Raw genomic sequence first — 15957 nt, 5'->3', positions numbered from 1 at the left:
TGGAGCTATGAGAAATACACTCGATTTTTTAAGGCAACGCATAATCTTTTCAGTGGTCGCAATATTTTTTTGAAAGTTTTCTGCAATTCATATGTCTGTTTTCATGGTCACAAGATATACCCGTAACTGCACGATGTATCATATACGATATTCACCAACTCTGCCTCATAAAATTGCAACCAATCGTTTTTCTTACAACAGTGAAGCTGGTTTAGGCATACCTAGCCTAAAAAGACTTGTTCCATATTTGTTTCAAAATAAAATAAAAATTGAAGTAGTAAGGGGCTAAGTCAAAGGATTCATTGTAAAGCAAACCAGAATGTCTGACTTTCGCATTGGTGCTATGGCTATTGCTTGTTGTGGACCACACAAGTTTTGGAAGACAACAAATTTTAAGAGGTACCAAGAGTTTCTCATAATCAACACTCTACTGGATTTCCATGTGGCCCTTTTTGCAATTTTGACCTTCTTCTATACAGTCTGTCCTGCATTTGCTTCCTTTGTCATAAATGCTTAGTTTCAGCTCTTGTACAAGATGGCTTTGCAGAACAAGATTCTTATGTCAAGATTGTTCTAGCCTCGAGCCCATCATTATCAGACGAAGGTAATGCTAGAACCACATTCTTACCGATATTCTTGGTTGTCCAGTTGATCTAAACATCTTGATTATGCCCCATAAGAAGGCCTGAGTTTTACTGTCATTTGATTCAAAGCCATTATCACTGTCACCAACATGTTTTTTCAGTTTCATGGGCACCAGTTCACCAAATATTGAGTGCACGTTTCTCTAACCACTGTTGCTTTTTTGTAATACAAAAAAAAGATAAATGTGCACCTTTTGATATTTGGTAGTAAGCTTTCAAAAACACCAACATAATCATTTATGCAATTTATTCCTTGCAAAGCGAATTGTCAACATACCCATGTATGAAAAACGCTTTCTGCAGTGGCATGAGAAATTCACTCACACCACGCTGCTCTTTATTCAACCTGGAGAATAATGTGTGGAAGAACAACACTTCTGGGGAATCTCTTGTCAGAGGACGAGTTATCTACAGTGGTACACTCAACAGTAAAATTATTCATGGCAGTAAAAAAAAAAAAAAGAAGCACAGATTCCATTTCAGAAGAAGAAAAGCGATTAGGCATGAAACAACACTGTTTAGCTTGCAGGTGTGGCATTATCATTAACACCAGCAAATGCCTCCCTAAACTATGCAGCTCATGTGAGTGAAAGTTACATCACATACAAGAATGAAGACACTGCAACCAAGAACGAATGCGACACTGCAACTTTCATGCACACACTAACAAACTATTAAACGCAATCAAGCAAAACAGGACAAACTGAATAGCACTGCTAAGCTAAATAAATAAGAACTACTTTATACAATGACATCTGCTAAACTTGAAGTACTGTTTTCATGACAACTTGACAACATGTAGAAAGGCAGGAGCTGATAATTTTAGCACAAGAGTTCCTAGTTAATTTCTTTTCTTACCGCACTGCTGTTACAAGGTACCTTTCGTGCTCATTTACATGCACCGCTGAAAAAAAAGAAAAGCTTTCACAAGTTGCAGTGGCACGCCATATGAAGAAGAAGAGACTTGACAACAGTGCCAAAGATATCCAAATAAATACTCGCGCAACATGTAATAAAAAAGAAGTCGCGCATACAAAATATCTTGGGCAAGAAGAGTACACACGAGGCTAAAAAGTATGCAATAGCAACATCAACCCTGCGGAATGTAAAAGATGAGCTGGTTATACAGGCTTAAGAAAAATATGCAACACGCTCAGAACAATCTGTGAAGAGTGGGTTTTTAATGGTCCTTGAGCACCTTTCTTTTTTTTTGCACTTTCAAATGAAATTGGCCTTTTCTCTGCAGCCCGACATGGCCTAAAGGAAAGGTGGTCGTTTTCATAAGGACGGGAACAGGAGGAAAAGAAACAAACAACACCTACAAAAATTATGGCCAATATATTGAGATTTCATCAGAGTCATCGTGTACAGGCAATGAAGCATGGCAGATACGCGCAGAGTGCTCGAGTTCGCTTTTGATTTTACTTGCAAGTTCTCTTCTTACCTGCCAAATATGTCTCCGTGAAAGTGGCTTAAGACAATTTTAGCATGGTTTAGTTTTAGCATACAACTAGCGCACGCCTGTACTGAAATACTGAAAGATGGAATTCAAGCAGCTGTGCTGGTGGTGCCACTTTGCCACACTGCGTTTTACCGAACAAAACAAAGGGTCCACCGGTACATGGGAGATCTATAGCACACTCAACTGGTCGCTTTTGAGCACTTTGGCCATGCGGCTTACACTTGGCTGGTCGTAATCAATACTCGGAGCACATTCGTCTGGTTCATCTTAACAGTGCTCAGAAGCACTCGTACCTTCAAGCTGGGAGCATGACCGAGATCCAACAGGATAACCCAATTACATCGCAACTTCCATTGCTCTGGAAGCGGCTAAACATTATTCTAGGACAGGTTTTCACAGGATTCATGTTCCAGAAAGCACTGCATTGCTAGCAAACCAAGCTGGAGCGCGGTATGAACCAGTTGAATGTACCGTTAAGGTCAGAGTTTTATACATTAATTACTAGGTGCTAATGTCTACAGGAGCTGCAAGCAGAGCATGGTTCAGCTAGCATGAGAATGATATTTAATACATGGATTTACTTGAACTTTGTCCTTCTGGCTTCAAATCGCCTTGTGATTTACTGCGTTATAATGAAACATTATTCAAACTGTTTGATGGTCCGATTTGAACGCAGGACCTCTAGAACAGAAGCCAGATAGTGAAACCATTGCACCACGAACGCAGGCAACAACAGGTGGCATTGAACTCTCTTATGAATTTCTCGCAAGCAAGCCAGCGCGTTGAGACGCTTGGCACATTTTCAATTTGGCAATCTTGATAGGCTAAACCATTGCAATTAGATGTGATTATGCGTGTTGTATAGTCTTTTACATATAGAAAAGAATATGTTACTTTGAAATATAGAACAATGAAGGCAGCTAAAGTGTAATAAGCAAAGCCACAAGGATGTCTGAAGCCACAAGCAAGATGATCAGAGAAATCCATGTACTAACCATTATTCCCACGGGAGCTGAATGATCGCAGCATCAAACTTTCTTCTAGTAATTATTGCAGGGAACTCTATTAAAAAATTATATTAAATTATAGGGTTTTACCTGTCAAAACCATGATCTGATTATGAGGCAAGCTGTAGAGGCAACTTGTAGTGGGGGAGTCCGAAAATATGCACCGCCTGGGGTTCTTTAACGTGCACTTGAGCTAAGTGCACGGGTATTTTCGCATTTCGCTCCCACCGAAATGCAGCTGCCGTGGCCCCACGCTGAGGCTTCTCGTGTTTTACCAAAGCACGCTGAATTCCTACAACATTAACTAACCGCATTCCACAAATTTGGTAATGGAAACAAGGTGGTGGCAGCATAATCACTGCAGAAAGTACTTTTGTATATGTACTCGTTCTATGGAAAAGGTTGTGCAACAAAAGTATGTTTCGATCTACCAACTGTTGCATAAATAGGGGCACTAGGTATAAATTACTCCTTGTTGCTAAACCGCTTACTTTTCGTGCTTTAATTTTGTTCAGAGGTATCATTTCGCAGCAAGCTTAGTTGAATACTTTGCAGGCATTACTTACTACCCCTCCCATCAGCTTTGTCCACAATAAATCTAAAGTGTTTGTTGACTGCAGTGACTCGCCTCAGAGAACATGTCAGCAGAATGAAAGCGCCATCCTTCGCAGCTGTGGTGAACATAGTGTTTTGAACGTTGCCATGACAGATGGTGCTTCCTACGCAGCGGAAAAAAAAAATTTTTGAGTAAAGTCGTGTGCTTTGGATTTATTGTGGATGAAACCTGTAATTAATGCCTACAAATATGGTATTAAACTAAACTCACTGAAAATTGTTGCCAAGGGTAGGTCCAGGGCAGTCTAAAGGCAAGCAGGGGGCAGCATGCTGAGGGTGAGGGGGGGGGGGGGCTGGCAGAATCCAATCTTTGGATCCAGCAGTGAATATTGCCTCTGTACCAAATTAGAGCAGGAAAGAGTCAGCAGTTTTAGCACAAAGAGTCATGTATACCTGGCACTCTTATTTATTCAACATAGTGCACTATATGGGCGAAGGCAGCATCGCAAGATGTTGCCACTAGTAATAGTAGCAGTTGCCACTTGTTGAATATGTGCTCCAGTACAAGCCCGCACACCAATGATCTGTTATCCTAAATCTCTCTATGTGTTGCTTGAAATGTATACCACAATTCTGCTCGACAATATTTGCTTCTGGATCTTTTTAAAAAGTGCTCACGTAAAAAGCAATCAAGACTGGAAAACTAAGTGTGTTCCAAGTGTGACACATCACCCATAAGCAGCTGATAGAAACACACAGTTTCCTTTATTATTAGCCAATAATGAAGGGTCATAAGAGTTTAGACATCCATGTAAGTCATGCTGTCCTGAGCTCCACAGTAAAGTCCTTTCAAGAAGAATGTGAAGCGCTTGTGTAAATGCATTCAAAGTTTCAGAAGTTCGGATTAATGGATGTGCTTTGGGCATATTGGAGGCTACAAAGAGCTCTGAACTGTACCAGAGACTTAGACTTACCCGGAAGGAAGCTTTAGTTTGGGGCCAGATCAAATTTTTCTATTCCAGTACACATGAACTGCCAAAATTCTATCATCAGTTGGCCACTAAATTATTTCAGATAAAGATTGCTTAACATTTTTAAAGCTTTAGTGGATGTTTGGAGAAAATGTTGACTTTGGTCTTCAAACCAAACAAAAATTGCTGAAAATATGCAAATATTATAGGGAGCTTTTGATTTTACATAAATTAAGCACCAAGCCCGGCTTGCATCCTTTTGCACTCTTCTGGAGTCATTTTGTAGACCGGGCAGTTTGCGTCCCCTAACTTTGCATATGCAAAATCTAAAACTCTCTGATAAAAACAGAGTCCGACTCCCGACTACGCATTAGGAACTGATACCACATTTCTGTAACCTGCATTCTATACATTACAGAATTGCGATATATTTATTTTATTGTGACATTATGAAGTTGTAAACTCCAAGCGTACTTATTTTAAGTTGCTGATAACAATGACAAAAAAGAAAACTTCTCAGTTCAATAAAAATATCTGCTGTAAGTGTCGCTGAAATTAAACCTTTTCTTCTAAATGCAACAAATTTAATTCAGGAAGGTGCAACAATTACCTAATACAATCAATTCTGCATTTCACACGTCTGTATAGGGAGAGAACAATTTTTTTTTGAGACAGTCCAGTGATTTCCACGAGCTTTACATTTCCGAGTTCTACACATACTTGAACACGGAAGAAAATAGCTGCAACTTCCTTTTAATAGAATTTGTCTTAAAGGGAGTAGTCTGTATTTTTGATAAAAGTGAGTCATATACATATTGCATGTATATTACTTGTATATTGCTACTAGCAATGCCCGTTTGCTGGTTCCGGCAGTCTTTTTCATTGGAGACATGTCAGGTTTTGTGTGTGATCGCAATGTGAGGTTAACGAACAAGGTATTTCTGCAACAAAGGTGCCTCGTTGAAGTTTGCTTATTTGGAAAGGTAACTTGCTTATCAATAAATATTGCAGTTGCATCAAACTAAGGTTCAAAGTAGAATTCTGCATACAGAGTTACTAAAATGAACACAGTGTTCATAGCTTTCATTGTGCATTCAAGCATTTTTTTTCTCATGTTTACAACCATAAATCGTGATAACCCGATGCATTAAACAGGTTACCTTTAAAGCTCTAGGTAAAATGCACCAAAAGTTGACTGCAGTAGGTTACGACGCAAAACTATATTGTACATCTGGTTCCGCTTGGAATCTGCAGGTAAAGCTGGCCACAAAAGTTTGGGGGACATATGTTCCCTGACGATTGTGAATTCCTGCTCTGCTAAGGCCTGGCGCTTCTAATTTCATGGTTCACTGTGTAGGTTACAAAAACTGTTAGATTGAAACTTTGAATTCGAGGCCATGCATTCACGTTTCGCGGATATTCGGTTTCTTTCCAAATCAAATGTTCTGCAAAACTTCGTGGCCAAATGTACATGCAAAATATTTTCAGCAACCAATTCCAACATATTAAAGGAGTGCTGACATGATACTTTCGTCCATTCATTTTTCTTGCACTAAATGAAGGTGCAAGACCTCTATAAATCCTAGAAACAATGCTGCCAACCCTCAGAGTGCCCTAAATAATTTAATATATTAGCTTTTCTAGAGCCAGTTTGTTTTGTTCCCCAGGACGTTAATGTGTCATGACGCAGAATGCAGTCCCATGGGAGCCGCAGTGGCCGCCAAAACCTCGCAATGTCCTGCTGCCACATGACTACCTTCAGCGCACTGACGTCAAGACACAGTGGAAATGAAACAAACTGGCTATAGAAAAGGTATTGCAGTAAGCTATTTACTGTTCCAAGGCTTGCCACTATTTTTTCTGTGGTTTAGAGGTCCAAGACTTTCATTTGATGCAAAAAAAAAAAAAAATATGAAGAATCGAAAATATAGTGCCAATACTCCTTTACAGACCTTAACTTGACTTTTCATGTGCCCTTGCAATGTCAACCATTGCTTACTTCAGAAAGTAAGAATAAGCAGTACACCAGCTGTATCGACTGTACCAAAAATTTCAAATAGTCGTATCTCCAAAGTCATAAAAGACTTTTGAAGACTTCCCTGAAGACATTAAAAAAGAAGTCTTGAACATTCAAAACTAAAATGTAGTTTTGTTGCTAGGCTTATGACCAGACTGCCTTGTGAGCATGCGCAAGTACCTCAGTCTCTTAAGATCATTAAGCTATCAGATGTGTTGAGAAGAAAGAATTCATATAATTTGCATAAATGATTTTTGTGGCAAGACTGTTGGCTTACTTGTGCTGAAATTTCGCACAGAAATGTAATTTCACAGTGCACTTTGTTTAATATCTTGTTTACATTCAGTACTTTTGCGTTCAAAGTTGAATAAATCAGTAAAAAAAATAATATGTCCGTGTACAATATTGCACCGGAAAACCAATTTTCTCTGTGAAAGGAACAGTGCTACTGTCTGTCCTAATAGGGTGATGCGCCCGATACAGAGACTACAAGGCAAACGGTTCTGGTGAAAGGCACTGCACTGTTTTTTCACCAAAAAAATTATCATTTTCTTCTGGCATGTAGAGATCACATATACTTGCGGTTCACAAGGAACAAAGTAAGCAAGAAGTGAGCAATACAATCTATTACTAATCAAGATGCACTGCAAAACGTAATCTCTGAAAAAATTGAAGCATGAAAGAAACATGGCACATTCTACTGGTCACTTCTGAGCACTCTGGCGAAGCTTCAAAGGCCGTTTAACAATGTAACTGAACTGTTTTGGGACGTCAAGCACGCTCTTATGACGTTATCAAAATAATTTTACTAACGTACATTGCCCATTTAATACAGTTTCATTGTTAGTTTACATGACCATCAGAGTACTGAAACGACCAGACAAATACACCAACTATAGACAGGAAAACAACTTATGCTGGGCTCCTCTAAGACACAAGAATCGATACGGGCAGCAATAGTAATGACAACAATGTCGCATTATTGACAGCTGGCCATCTAAGAGCATATGCCAGTGTCGATACTTCTTTGTGAATCAATAAATCAATCGCAAATGATGCCTGTGAAAATTGCTATTATATTTTACACATTATTGCTGCTGATGCTGAATTAATGTAAGCCACAACAATAAATTTTTAAAAAGGACTTAATAATCAATAGTAGCATTGTGGCTTAATTGTTTTCTTGTACCCAACTGATTTAAATTAAACAGCAGCTCCTAAAATCTTAAAATCTTGTGCTGATGACTATATAGGACACAGTGGAATGCATAAGCCCAGTAATTAAACAATGACAGCTCCCACGACAACATTCACATTAATGATGAAATGCCTATGGTAACAGTGGCAAACATGTCTCGTTGAAAGTAGAATTTTGTTGCTGTTTTCTGTATTTCCTATTTCTGTATTTTGTAAGTAAAGATTACATTCCTATCACCCAAAATTTGAGCAAGATCTACAAAGAAGCTGTTCCTCTTATAAAAGTGCAAACTGCAGGTTAGGACAATGAAAATTGCACAGCATTTAGGACAGGTAATCGATCAGTAGTTGTGATTTTTCTTTAAAATATTCTACTAAACAACATTCAACATCTGCTGAAAGCAGCAAAGATGCACCAAGAAGAATTTCAACAAAGACTATCATCTGTGAACTATGATTCAATGTAGTAAACACATTAAGTCTCAGAAATAGAGAGCCATGTCTAATGAAGTGTAAATATTTGTGGTGTCCCACTTTAAATTTGAGAAATGTGCGTTCTACGAGTACATCACAGAAAAAGCTCGTGTGTTTTGGGAAATAAAATGTCCAGGAAGGAATCTTAATTTAATTACCATTTTTTTTAATCTTAATTTACCATTTTTGTTAATGAAGAGCAACATTCAAAACAAGTTGGAATCTGCCAAATATTTTTCGCGTTGACTAAAAATAATAGTAAGATAAATTTTGTAGAAGATTTACAAACAAATCCACTATCCGCTAAACACGCATTTATGCCGCTAGACGAGCCAATAGTCTGCTATACCTAGCTGGCGCTTATTAAAATGGCAACAATGTCGTCTATATGCAGCATTCACAATACATGCCCTCGTTTTGTACAGCTCTGTGTACATATCCCTACAGTTCAAGAGATTCAGTTCTATGTCCCAAAACTCTGTAAGCATAGCAGCTTTCCTTCAATCAGTGCAACTGAATGTTTAAAATTAACATCCATGTTCCTAAGTAACCTTGTGCGTAAATGTGTCATTGAAAATGGGGAAAGGGAAAGAAATAAAAAAAAAACTGTGTGGAGTGAAGTACTATAGATGTGTTGACAATGATAAGAGAGCTGTGCAGAGCCTTCTACTGAGGGGGGGGTAGAAAGAACATGCAAATGATCTTGCTTAGGCTGTCATCCCATTTTATAGAAGTATTTTCTGTTTTGTAAGTCATAGAGGTGGTGTTTTGCACACAAATTATGCATGGTGATGTTGGCCAAGCGAAGGTTGTGATGCCAGACTGCGTGTTTTTGCATTGGCAATGGCTTTTAGCCAATGTAAAATATTGCGTGATATAGTGCACAGACTGCAACTACCACATAGGCCTCTTCTGCCACATACATGTCATTTGAATTGGCTAACGCGATGCAATGTTTCCTGCAACTGGGCTATCATGATTTTAGGGCTAGGGCAGCGGCAAATAACTGACGACCACCTTTCGTTTGTAGCCCAAATGATAACCACTTGTGGCATCTGTGGAAAGAACAAATCGCTTTCATTGCAATATGTTGTTCTGCTTTTGCAGTCTTGTGGTGAGATGTGTACCTCGCACATTGACTGTCAGAATGTGCCATGCCATCATGTGCCGCAGTCTTGCATGCAGGAAACACTTGTGTGCGAGGCAGGCTTTCCTTTTCATGTTACTTGAGAGGCAACAGAGCAGAGCCGAGCCCTTCCCTGTGTGTTGTTTTTGCCTAACAATACAGCCTTGGGGCAGTCAGTTGGTCTTTTCCTGTGGTACGAAAATGGCAATGTCCTCGTCACGGGCCATGGCTGGCTGCGACTGCTGCTGCTGCCGAGCCTGCCGCTTGGCCTCCATGAGCCGCTTGCGTGCTTCCAACCGTGACTTGGCTGCTTCTTCGGCCTTCTCGGATCTCTTTGGACTTGCTGGCACAGACCGGGAAGCCACTTTCTTCACTGGTCTTGGCACTACCGCTCTTGTGCTCTCCTGAAAAGGACAAGTCAGTACAGCGGTTGGACCTATGATCAGAGCTATGCCAGATATATCTGGCCCAGATGTACTGATGGCCTTTCAAGTAAATCTAAGATAAGCAGCGTGGCTCTAATAAATAGAGACTGAAAGACATGAAATACTTCCTGCCAAGTATATCGGTTAGATCATGGGACCAAGCTATAAAGGGACATTAAAGTGCCACTTATAGCCCTGTCAGACGGCCAAAAGGTAATTTTGAGCGAGTGTACTTCATCATTAGTGTTACTCGCAGGATGTCACATAGAAAAGATTGATTGCACTAGCTGCAGAACCCAGGTGAGTGTGTTCTACAGCTAAACTTGCCTTTCTGACTGGGGAATTACTCTAAATCACCTTGGACTAGTAAAATGTCCTATTCAAAATCCTATTCTCCTTAAATAGGTGCAAAATATCTGAGTATACTACAGGATAAAATTTACTTTTTGAAATATGCTGCCGAAATTTTGACACCTGTACGTCAGCGTGATGTCCCAAATCTCAAATCATTTTCTCGCATTTGGATCATTTTGGTGCTGAACAGTTCTGGTAGCTTGCTAGGTCAAGTTTTTGGTTGATTTAGAATGCAAACTAGTCTTTCTTTAGTGATGAGCAATTGACTAAATTCAAGTAGAGTGTCAAAATCCACCTTATGGAAGGTGGGAACTTTAGGGCAGCGTCACCAAACATTCTCACGTCATTTCTGGCTTACTAAGCTTCTTCTCAGAAGTGGGGCCACTTTGCTGTTGCAGAAGCATAGTTTACTAATTCAGCCTAACTTACTATACCCCTTTAGTGTCCCTTGAAGAAAGGGACAAGGAAAAAAGAAAAGCGCCACAAGTGAGTGAAAAATTTGACGAGGCCAAGTCTGCTTGAATTGAGCAAAAGTGGCCACTTATATCAGCATACAAATGACATTGCAACACGTCCGGGCCTTCCTTTTGCTTTATAGTGCGTGCTGTATTTTTGTGTGTGTAACCTGCATTGCCCATAACGACCCCTTCGTCCCTTATATAAAGAAATAAAAGCCTAAATGCACAAATAACCACATAAAGCAAGATTCCAATCATTACAAGAGCATCTCGGAAAAACTGTGAGCACAAGGCAAAGCTGGAAAAACAATCTTGTCATGCATGCTCAGTCGTCATCATTTTCAGCGAGTGGTGCTCTCTGCTGAAGTGCAATATAGCTTTACGGCGATGTGAAATGCCTTAATATATGAACTTTGCCTTTACAGCAACAACATGGAGCACAAAACTGTGAATGAATTTGTAGACATGGGCCACATTTGCACATCAACTGCACCCCCACGTAACTTGCACAGCAGAGCTCCTCCAAGTGTTTTGTGGGACCGCTAGAACGGAATGCATGAAAGTAGCTTGAAAAGTATATACAGTATATGTGAACATGCTGAGTGTACCAACAGTGTCACAGAAGCTGGGCTTCAGCCATGCTATAGCAAGGAAAGTATATCAGTGAAGAATGTATTAGCGGGTGCTACTTTGCCTAAGGTTTCTGTTTGGTCTATGATGTATGCGCAAAAATATGGCACATTTACAGGCTGGCATACAGCACTGTTGTATGAAATGCATTATGTCTGGTTCGCTTGTGTGGTGGCTTAACACAATACAATAGTCACAGGGTTCTACTCACTGTTTCAGAGGGTTCTACCCAATTGTTTGCCTTAAGCATGTTGAGCTCCTCAAACAACATGTGTACATTGTCAACTTGCAACATGACCATGTCCCAAAAGCCAGCCAAGTCAGATCCAGTGGTTGGAAAAGGATCATCAACATTTTGTTCCTAAAGAGAGAGAGAGAAAAAAAAACATATCAACATGCAAATTGAAATCTGTGAATTTGAAAAAGTAAGGCAGTCAGGACTACATAGTGAGCAGTGGAATGGAACATTAATTAATCATAACGATGGGAGAGAAATATGCCAGTATGGATTTGAGATAAAACGTGGCTAGATGATAGCTGACCAGAGGGGTGGGATCGGGCAGATCATGTAATGCACAGAATCGAAAACTGGTGCCGCACTTAGAGTAACTGAATCTTCTCGAGGACCTGATTTTTGTAATGCTAGTGAAGACCTACAATTTCCTAAACTGCTTGCACTACATATCATATTGACCGCAAGAAAGACGGGGACAGAGGGAGAGAACACATAAACAGCACGGGCGGCATAAACAACCACCCGTGCTGTTTATGTGTTCTCTCCCTCTGTCCCCATCTTTTTTGCGGTCAATATGATATGCAGTAAATACCAACTAGGCCAAAGTGAAGTTCTTCTGCTTGCACTAGACTTCCTAGATTTATAAATCCCACAGTGTGACCCCTTAGCAACATGATGAATGGGCCAGATTCAGCGTGAATTACTTTCATTTTTTCACCAAATGAAATCCCCCGAATTCAAGCTCTCGAATAAAAGCTGCTATATAATAGTGCTAGAGCAACAGAATTAGTGCCAAGGGAAGGGAACATAGTGAAGGATGACAGAGGATGTAACCTATTGTATGATGTTTATTTCACTGCATATTATCACCTTATTTTTACTGTTTTGTACATAGTCCCTTATTTGATATTCTCTGTTTGCCAGCTCACTTGTATGTCATTTTTGTACAGGGCAACATGCTAAAGGCATGTTAAACTATCACTGGTCTTTTATCCCCACAAAGCCATTTTTGATACGCTATGTTTGACACCTCAAAACTATTATTTACGGCTGGGAAATTGAACAGGAAACCCATAGTAGCATTTCCGATATGCTGTGGTGAGTTTTCACTTCTGTGGCTCCTACAAAATAAGCTACACCATCAACTTAAAGCCGCCTTGATGGCCTGCCTGGCCTCGGCTGCACAACTGCAGAGCTGGTCTATGGCACAACACTGCAGTTGCTAGACGATTTTTTTTTAACCAGCTAGTACTGTTGCCACGGCTGATCCAGACAGCTATGTTCAGCAGCTCCGCTTCCTGTCTGCACACTTGCGTCCTTGCCTTAGTAGAGTTGCATCCTATAGTAATGTTTTCGTCAGCAAAGACAAGCCACAGCGAGCCACATTTTTATATGGTATGAAGGCATCCGACCATCTCTTACATCTCCTTATGACGGCCCTCTTAAGGTACTCAAGGGGACAGAAAACATTGTTACCATCGATCTCAACGCACATGAAGAAGTCGTGGCGATAGACAGGGTCAAACCAGCCTACCTAGCGACCTTGTCATCATTATCTGCTTTGAACGACTTTACAACTGCTGAAACGACGGATCTACCCGATCGCCAGGCATCAAAGGGCGTTTCTTGGGCACTACTGCACCACTTCTCCCGAAAGGAGGGGGGCAACCTTCTGGCAGCCATCATTCTTCTTTGGCTGCCTTCTATATATGGCGCCCACTGGCACGTGTATCTTGTGCCTCCATGCTTTGAGATAAGAAAAAAAAGAAGGAGAATAAAAGAGAACGTCTTCTATTCCTGAAGTTGGTCTGAAGAGTTCTCATGTCTTTCGCTCACCGACTCACTCATTGTTGTAGTAAACTTAACCTCGGTCCCTATAGATATAATGCTGCGAAACAAGCATTTTAACCGGAGTGTACAAGATATACAGTCAAACCTCGATATATCGAACACGGATACATTGAATTGTTGCATATATCGAACACTTTTTATATCAGCTGGAAAATCACATGCATTGTTAATTTTTTATTTCGAACAGGGTCAGACGTAAAATGGATGTATCGAACTGCATCACCCCAGACCACCTGCGTTCTGTTGAAATGCGGCGAGCTTTCCCGCAACGCTCTCGGAAGATAGCGATGGCATGATGAGCTGCCAAAGTGCTGTGCACTATAGATGCACACATTAAAAGTGCCGAGGGCGCCATTTGAGCATAGCAGCGTACAAAGTGGCGGCTTGGCTAGTTTGACAACATCAACGACGCATTGCATTTGCTGCAATGACTCCTCCTTGGTGCCGTGGCTCTGCGCCTGCTGCGCCTCACGAGGAATGACGGTTTGCAGCCACAAAGACGCAGCAGCGCGAGCTCACTGGGGAGCGATCAGGGATCATTGCTTGGAGCGTGCATTTGGTTCAGCTGTGCAAAGTCATCGCGGCTAGCCGATCGCTCGTGGCGCAATTGATCGCGTGCTCCGAACAACGATCCCCGATCTTGCCCTTGGTTCATGGATTGACCTGTAAAAGTTTTTACGCATTTTTCACGCGATTTTATACATCGAATTCTGGCTATATTGAAGTATTTAACAATCACCACACTGTTCAAAATATTGAGGTTCAACTGTACTAGTTTTATGACGTCATCGCCAATAAAAGTGTGTTCCAAGACGCCAGCTTTAAATGCCATGGTGTAATGTGGTAAGTAGAAATGAGGAAACACTTTTGCGGCTCTCAGTGGTGTCTTAGGCCTAACATCATAAAACAAACAGCTCAATACTTAGTCCTCAGCATAAGATCAGACGATTGATAGCAAGTAGCAAGAGTGAATTCAGATCAAAGCAGGGGAGTTGCTGCCATGTTGCCTGGTCAGCGCAACCCACTGCACAGACTTCCAGGCAACAAGAAGAATTTTCTGGGTGGCCAAAAACTGGTAATGTGACAAGAGACAGCAGTGGATTGCCTTTCGTGACAGCAAATTCTGTTGCTTGTCGTTGTCACCAGAAAATCGCATGCATGTTGTTGTGCATTTAATCGCTGCCCTAGTTGGTGCAAACATCAAGGGTGGAGTTTTGTGCCACTTGAAACTGCTTGAACAAACACGTAAAAATTGCATGACAAGCCGCAATTGTATGAGTGAACGAATGCAACTTATAGGCTTGGCTTGTCCTGCGATTTGGGTGTGATCAGTGCTGCATAGACTAGGCTTCACTAGTTTTGGCTTTATGGAGGCACCACCAACATGGCCAACTACTATGCCGACAACATATCAAAGCCCAAATATAGCTACTTCTGCTCAAATCAGTGGTCAAATTAGCATGCCGTTATGCAGGCGGAGCCTGAATCATCGAACGGCACGCAGTAAGATGCTTGAAATTTCTATCGTCCTAGTATATTAAAGTCTGTGGGGCCAGTGGAGGTGCCATAAAGCTGTTAGAATAATTGAGCATGTCCATATTATTGGTGTTCGAATTGTCAGTCAGCAACTAACTTTTACTAAAGTAATAGTTTCAGTTTTCAGTTTATTGATGCGCTTGAAATGTTTTACAGAAGAAGTAGCTCTAGGTTGCTTTTGCTTTTGTAAGTTGCTTTTTGTAAGAATGTACACTCCATGGCCAGAAATTACAGTGAACAAGTTCTGATTTTCTTTGATATGAAATATTGTGTGGGCATTATGGGTATTTGTGTAGCAAAAAGTAGTAAAGAATATCAATACACTCACAATGTTTTTGAGGCACAGTTCCTTGAACTGCTTAAATTTCTTGGTGATGAGGAGGTTGGCCTTGCCTATCGCTGCCCGTATCCGGCCCTTCATGTCTTCCGAGATGGCAGCCTCATTCAGGTCCTGCTCGGCATCTCTGATGTGGCACTCGAGGACCTGTTGTGTGCTTGACAGAGTGGCCAGGAATGTGTGGCCCTCCCGCACAGGCAGGTCTGATGACGAGAGAGCCTTGGCACACACAGGCGACAGGAGTGATGACATGTGTTGCGTGGGCGCCATTTGAACAGGCAAGTTCAATGCTTTGTCAACTGAAAGAAATACAATAATCCCCTGTTAAGAATGAGCCCTGCTGAGCCAAATTTCTAGATATGCAAAATAATATGTGGACGTTTGGCTGGCTTTCCATAGACCTGATGCGAAAGACATTCGCTTAATGCGAATCATCGATGTGTTTAGGCTGTATTCGGCAGCTACCAGTAACAAATGGCTTAACGGAACACTTGGATCAGCAGAATTGCAGGAGGTCAGCTGTACAAGAAGCAAATGATGCCACTGGGGACATAAACGGCTACACAAGTGTCGATGACGACGTGGCGACCTGAAGGGCCAGCACCACAGAAACAAAGCCTGGCGTACACGGAGTGAAATACAACATCCAAGCGACGAACTTCATCCACTGGCGACCGC

At 41.1% G+C, this 15957-nt stretch overlaps 1 protein-coding gene across 3 annotated transcripts in view; it reads right to left on the bottom strand.

Moving 5' to 3' along the window:
- Positions 1-874: 874 nt before the first annotated feature.
- Positions 875-15957, bottom strand: part of LOC142582743 (uncharacterized) — a 38738-nt gene continuing 23655 nt past the window's right edge. For all 3 annotated transcript variants that reach the window (XM_075692753.1, XM_075692756.1, XM_075692755.1), the window contains 3 exons: positions 15271-15578; positions 11532-11681; positions 875-9857 (listed from right to left, as the gene is read on the bottom strand). In XM_075692753.1, the coding sequence (XP_075548868.1) occupies positions 9627-9857; positions 11532-11681; positions 15271-15578 (689 nt within the window). In that variant the 3' untranslated portion in view covers positions 875-9626. The remainder of the gene's footprint in view (positions 9858-11531; positions 11682-15270; positions 15579-15957) is intronic.

Source organism: Dermacentor variabilis, chromosome 5, assembly GCF_050947875.1.
Source record: "Dermacentor variabilis isolate Ectoservices chromosome 5, ASM5094787v1, whole genome shotgun sequence".
In the NCBI taxonomy this organism is placed as follows: Eukaryota; Metazoa; Arthropoda; class Arachnida; order Ixodida; family Ixodidae; genus Dermacentor; species Dermacentor variabilis.
This window is presented reverse-complemented; position numbering and strand designations above follow the sequence as displayed.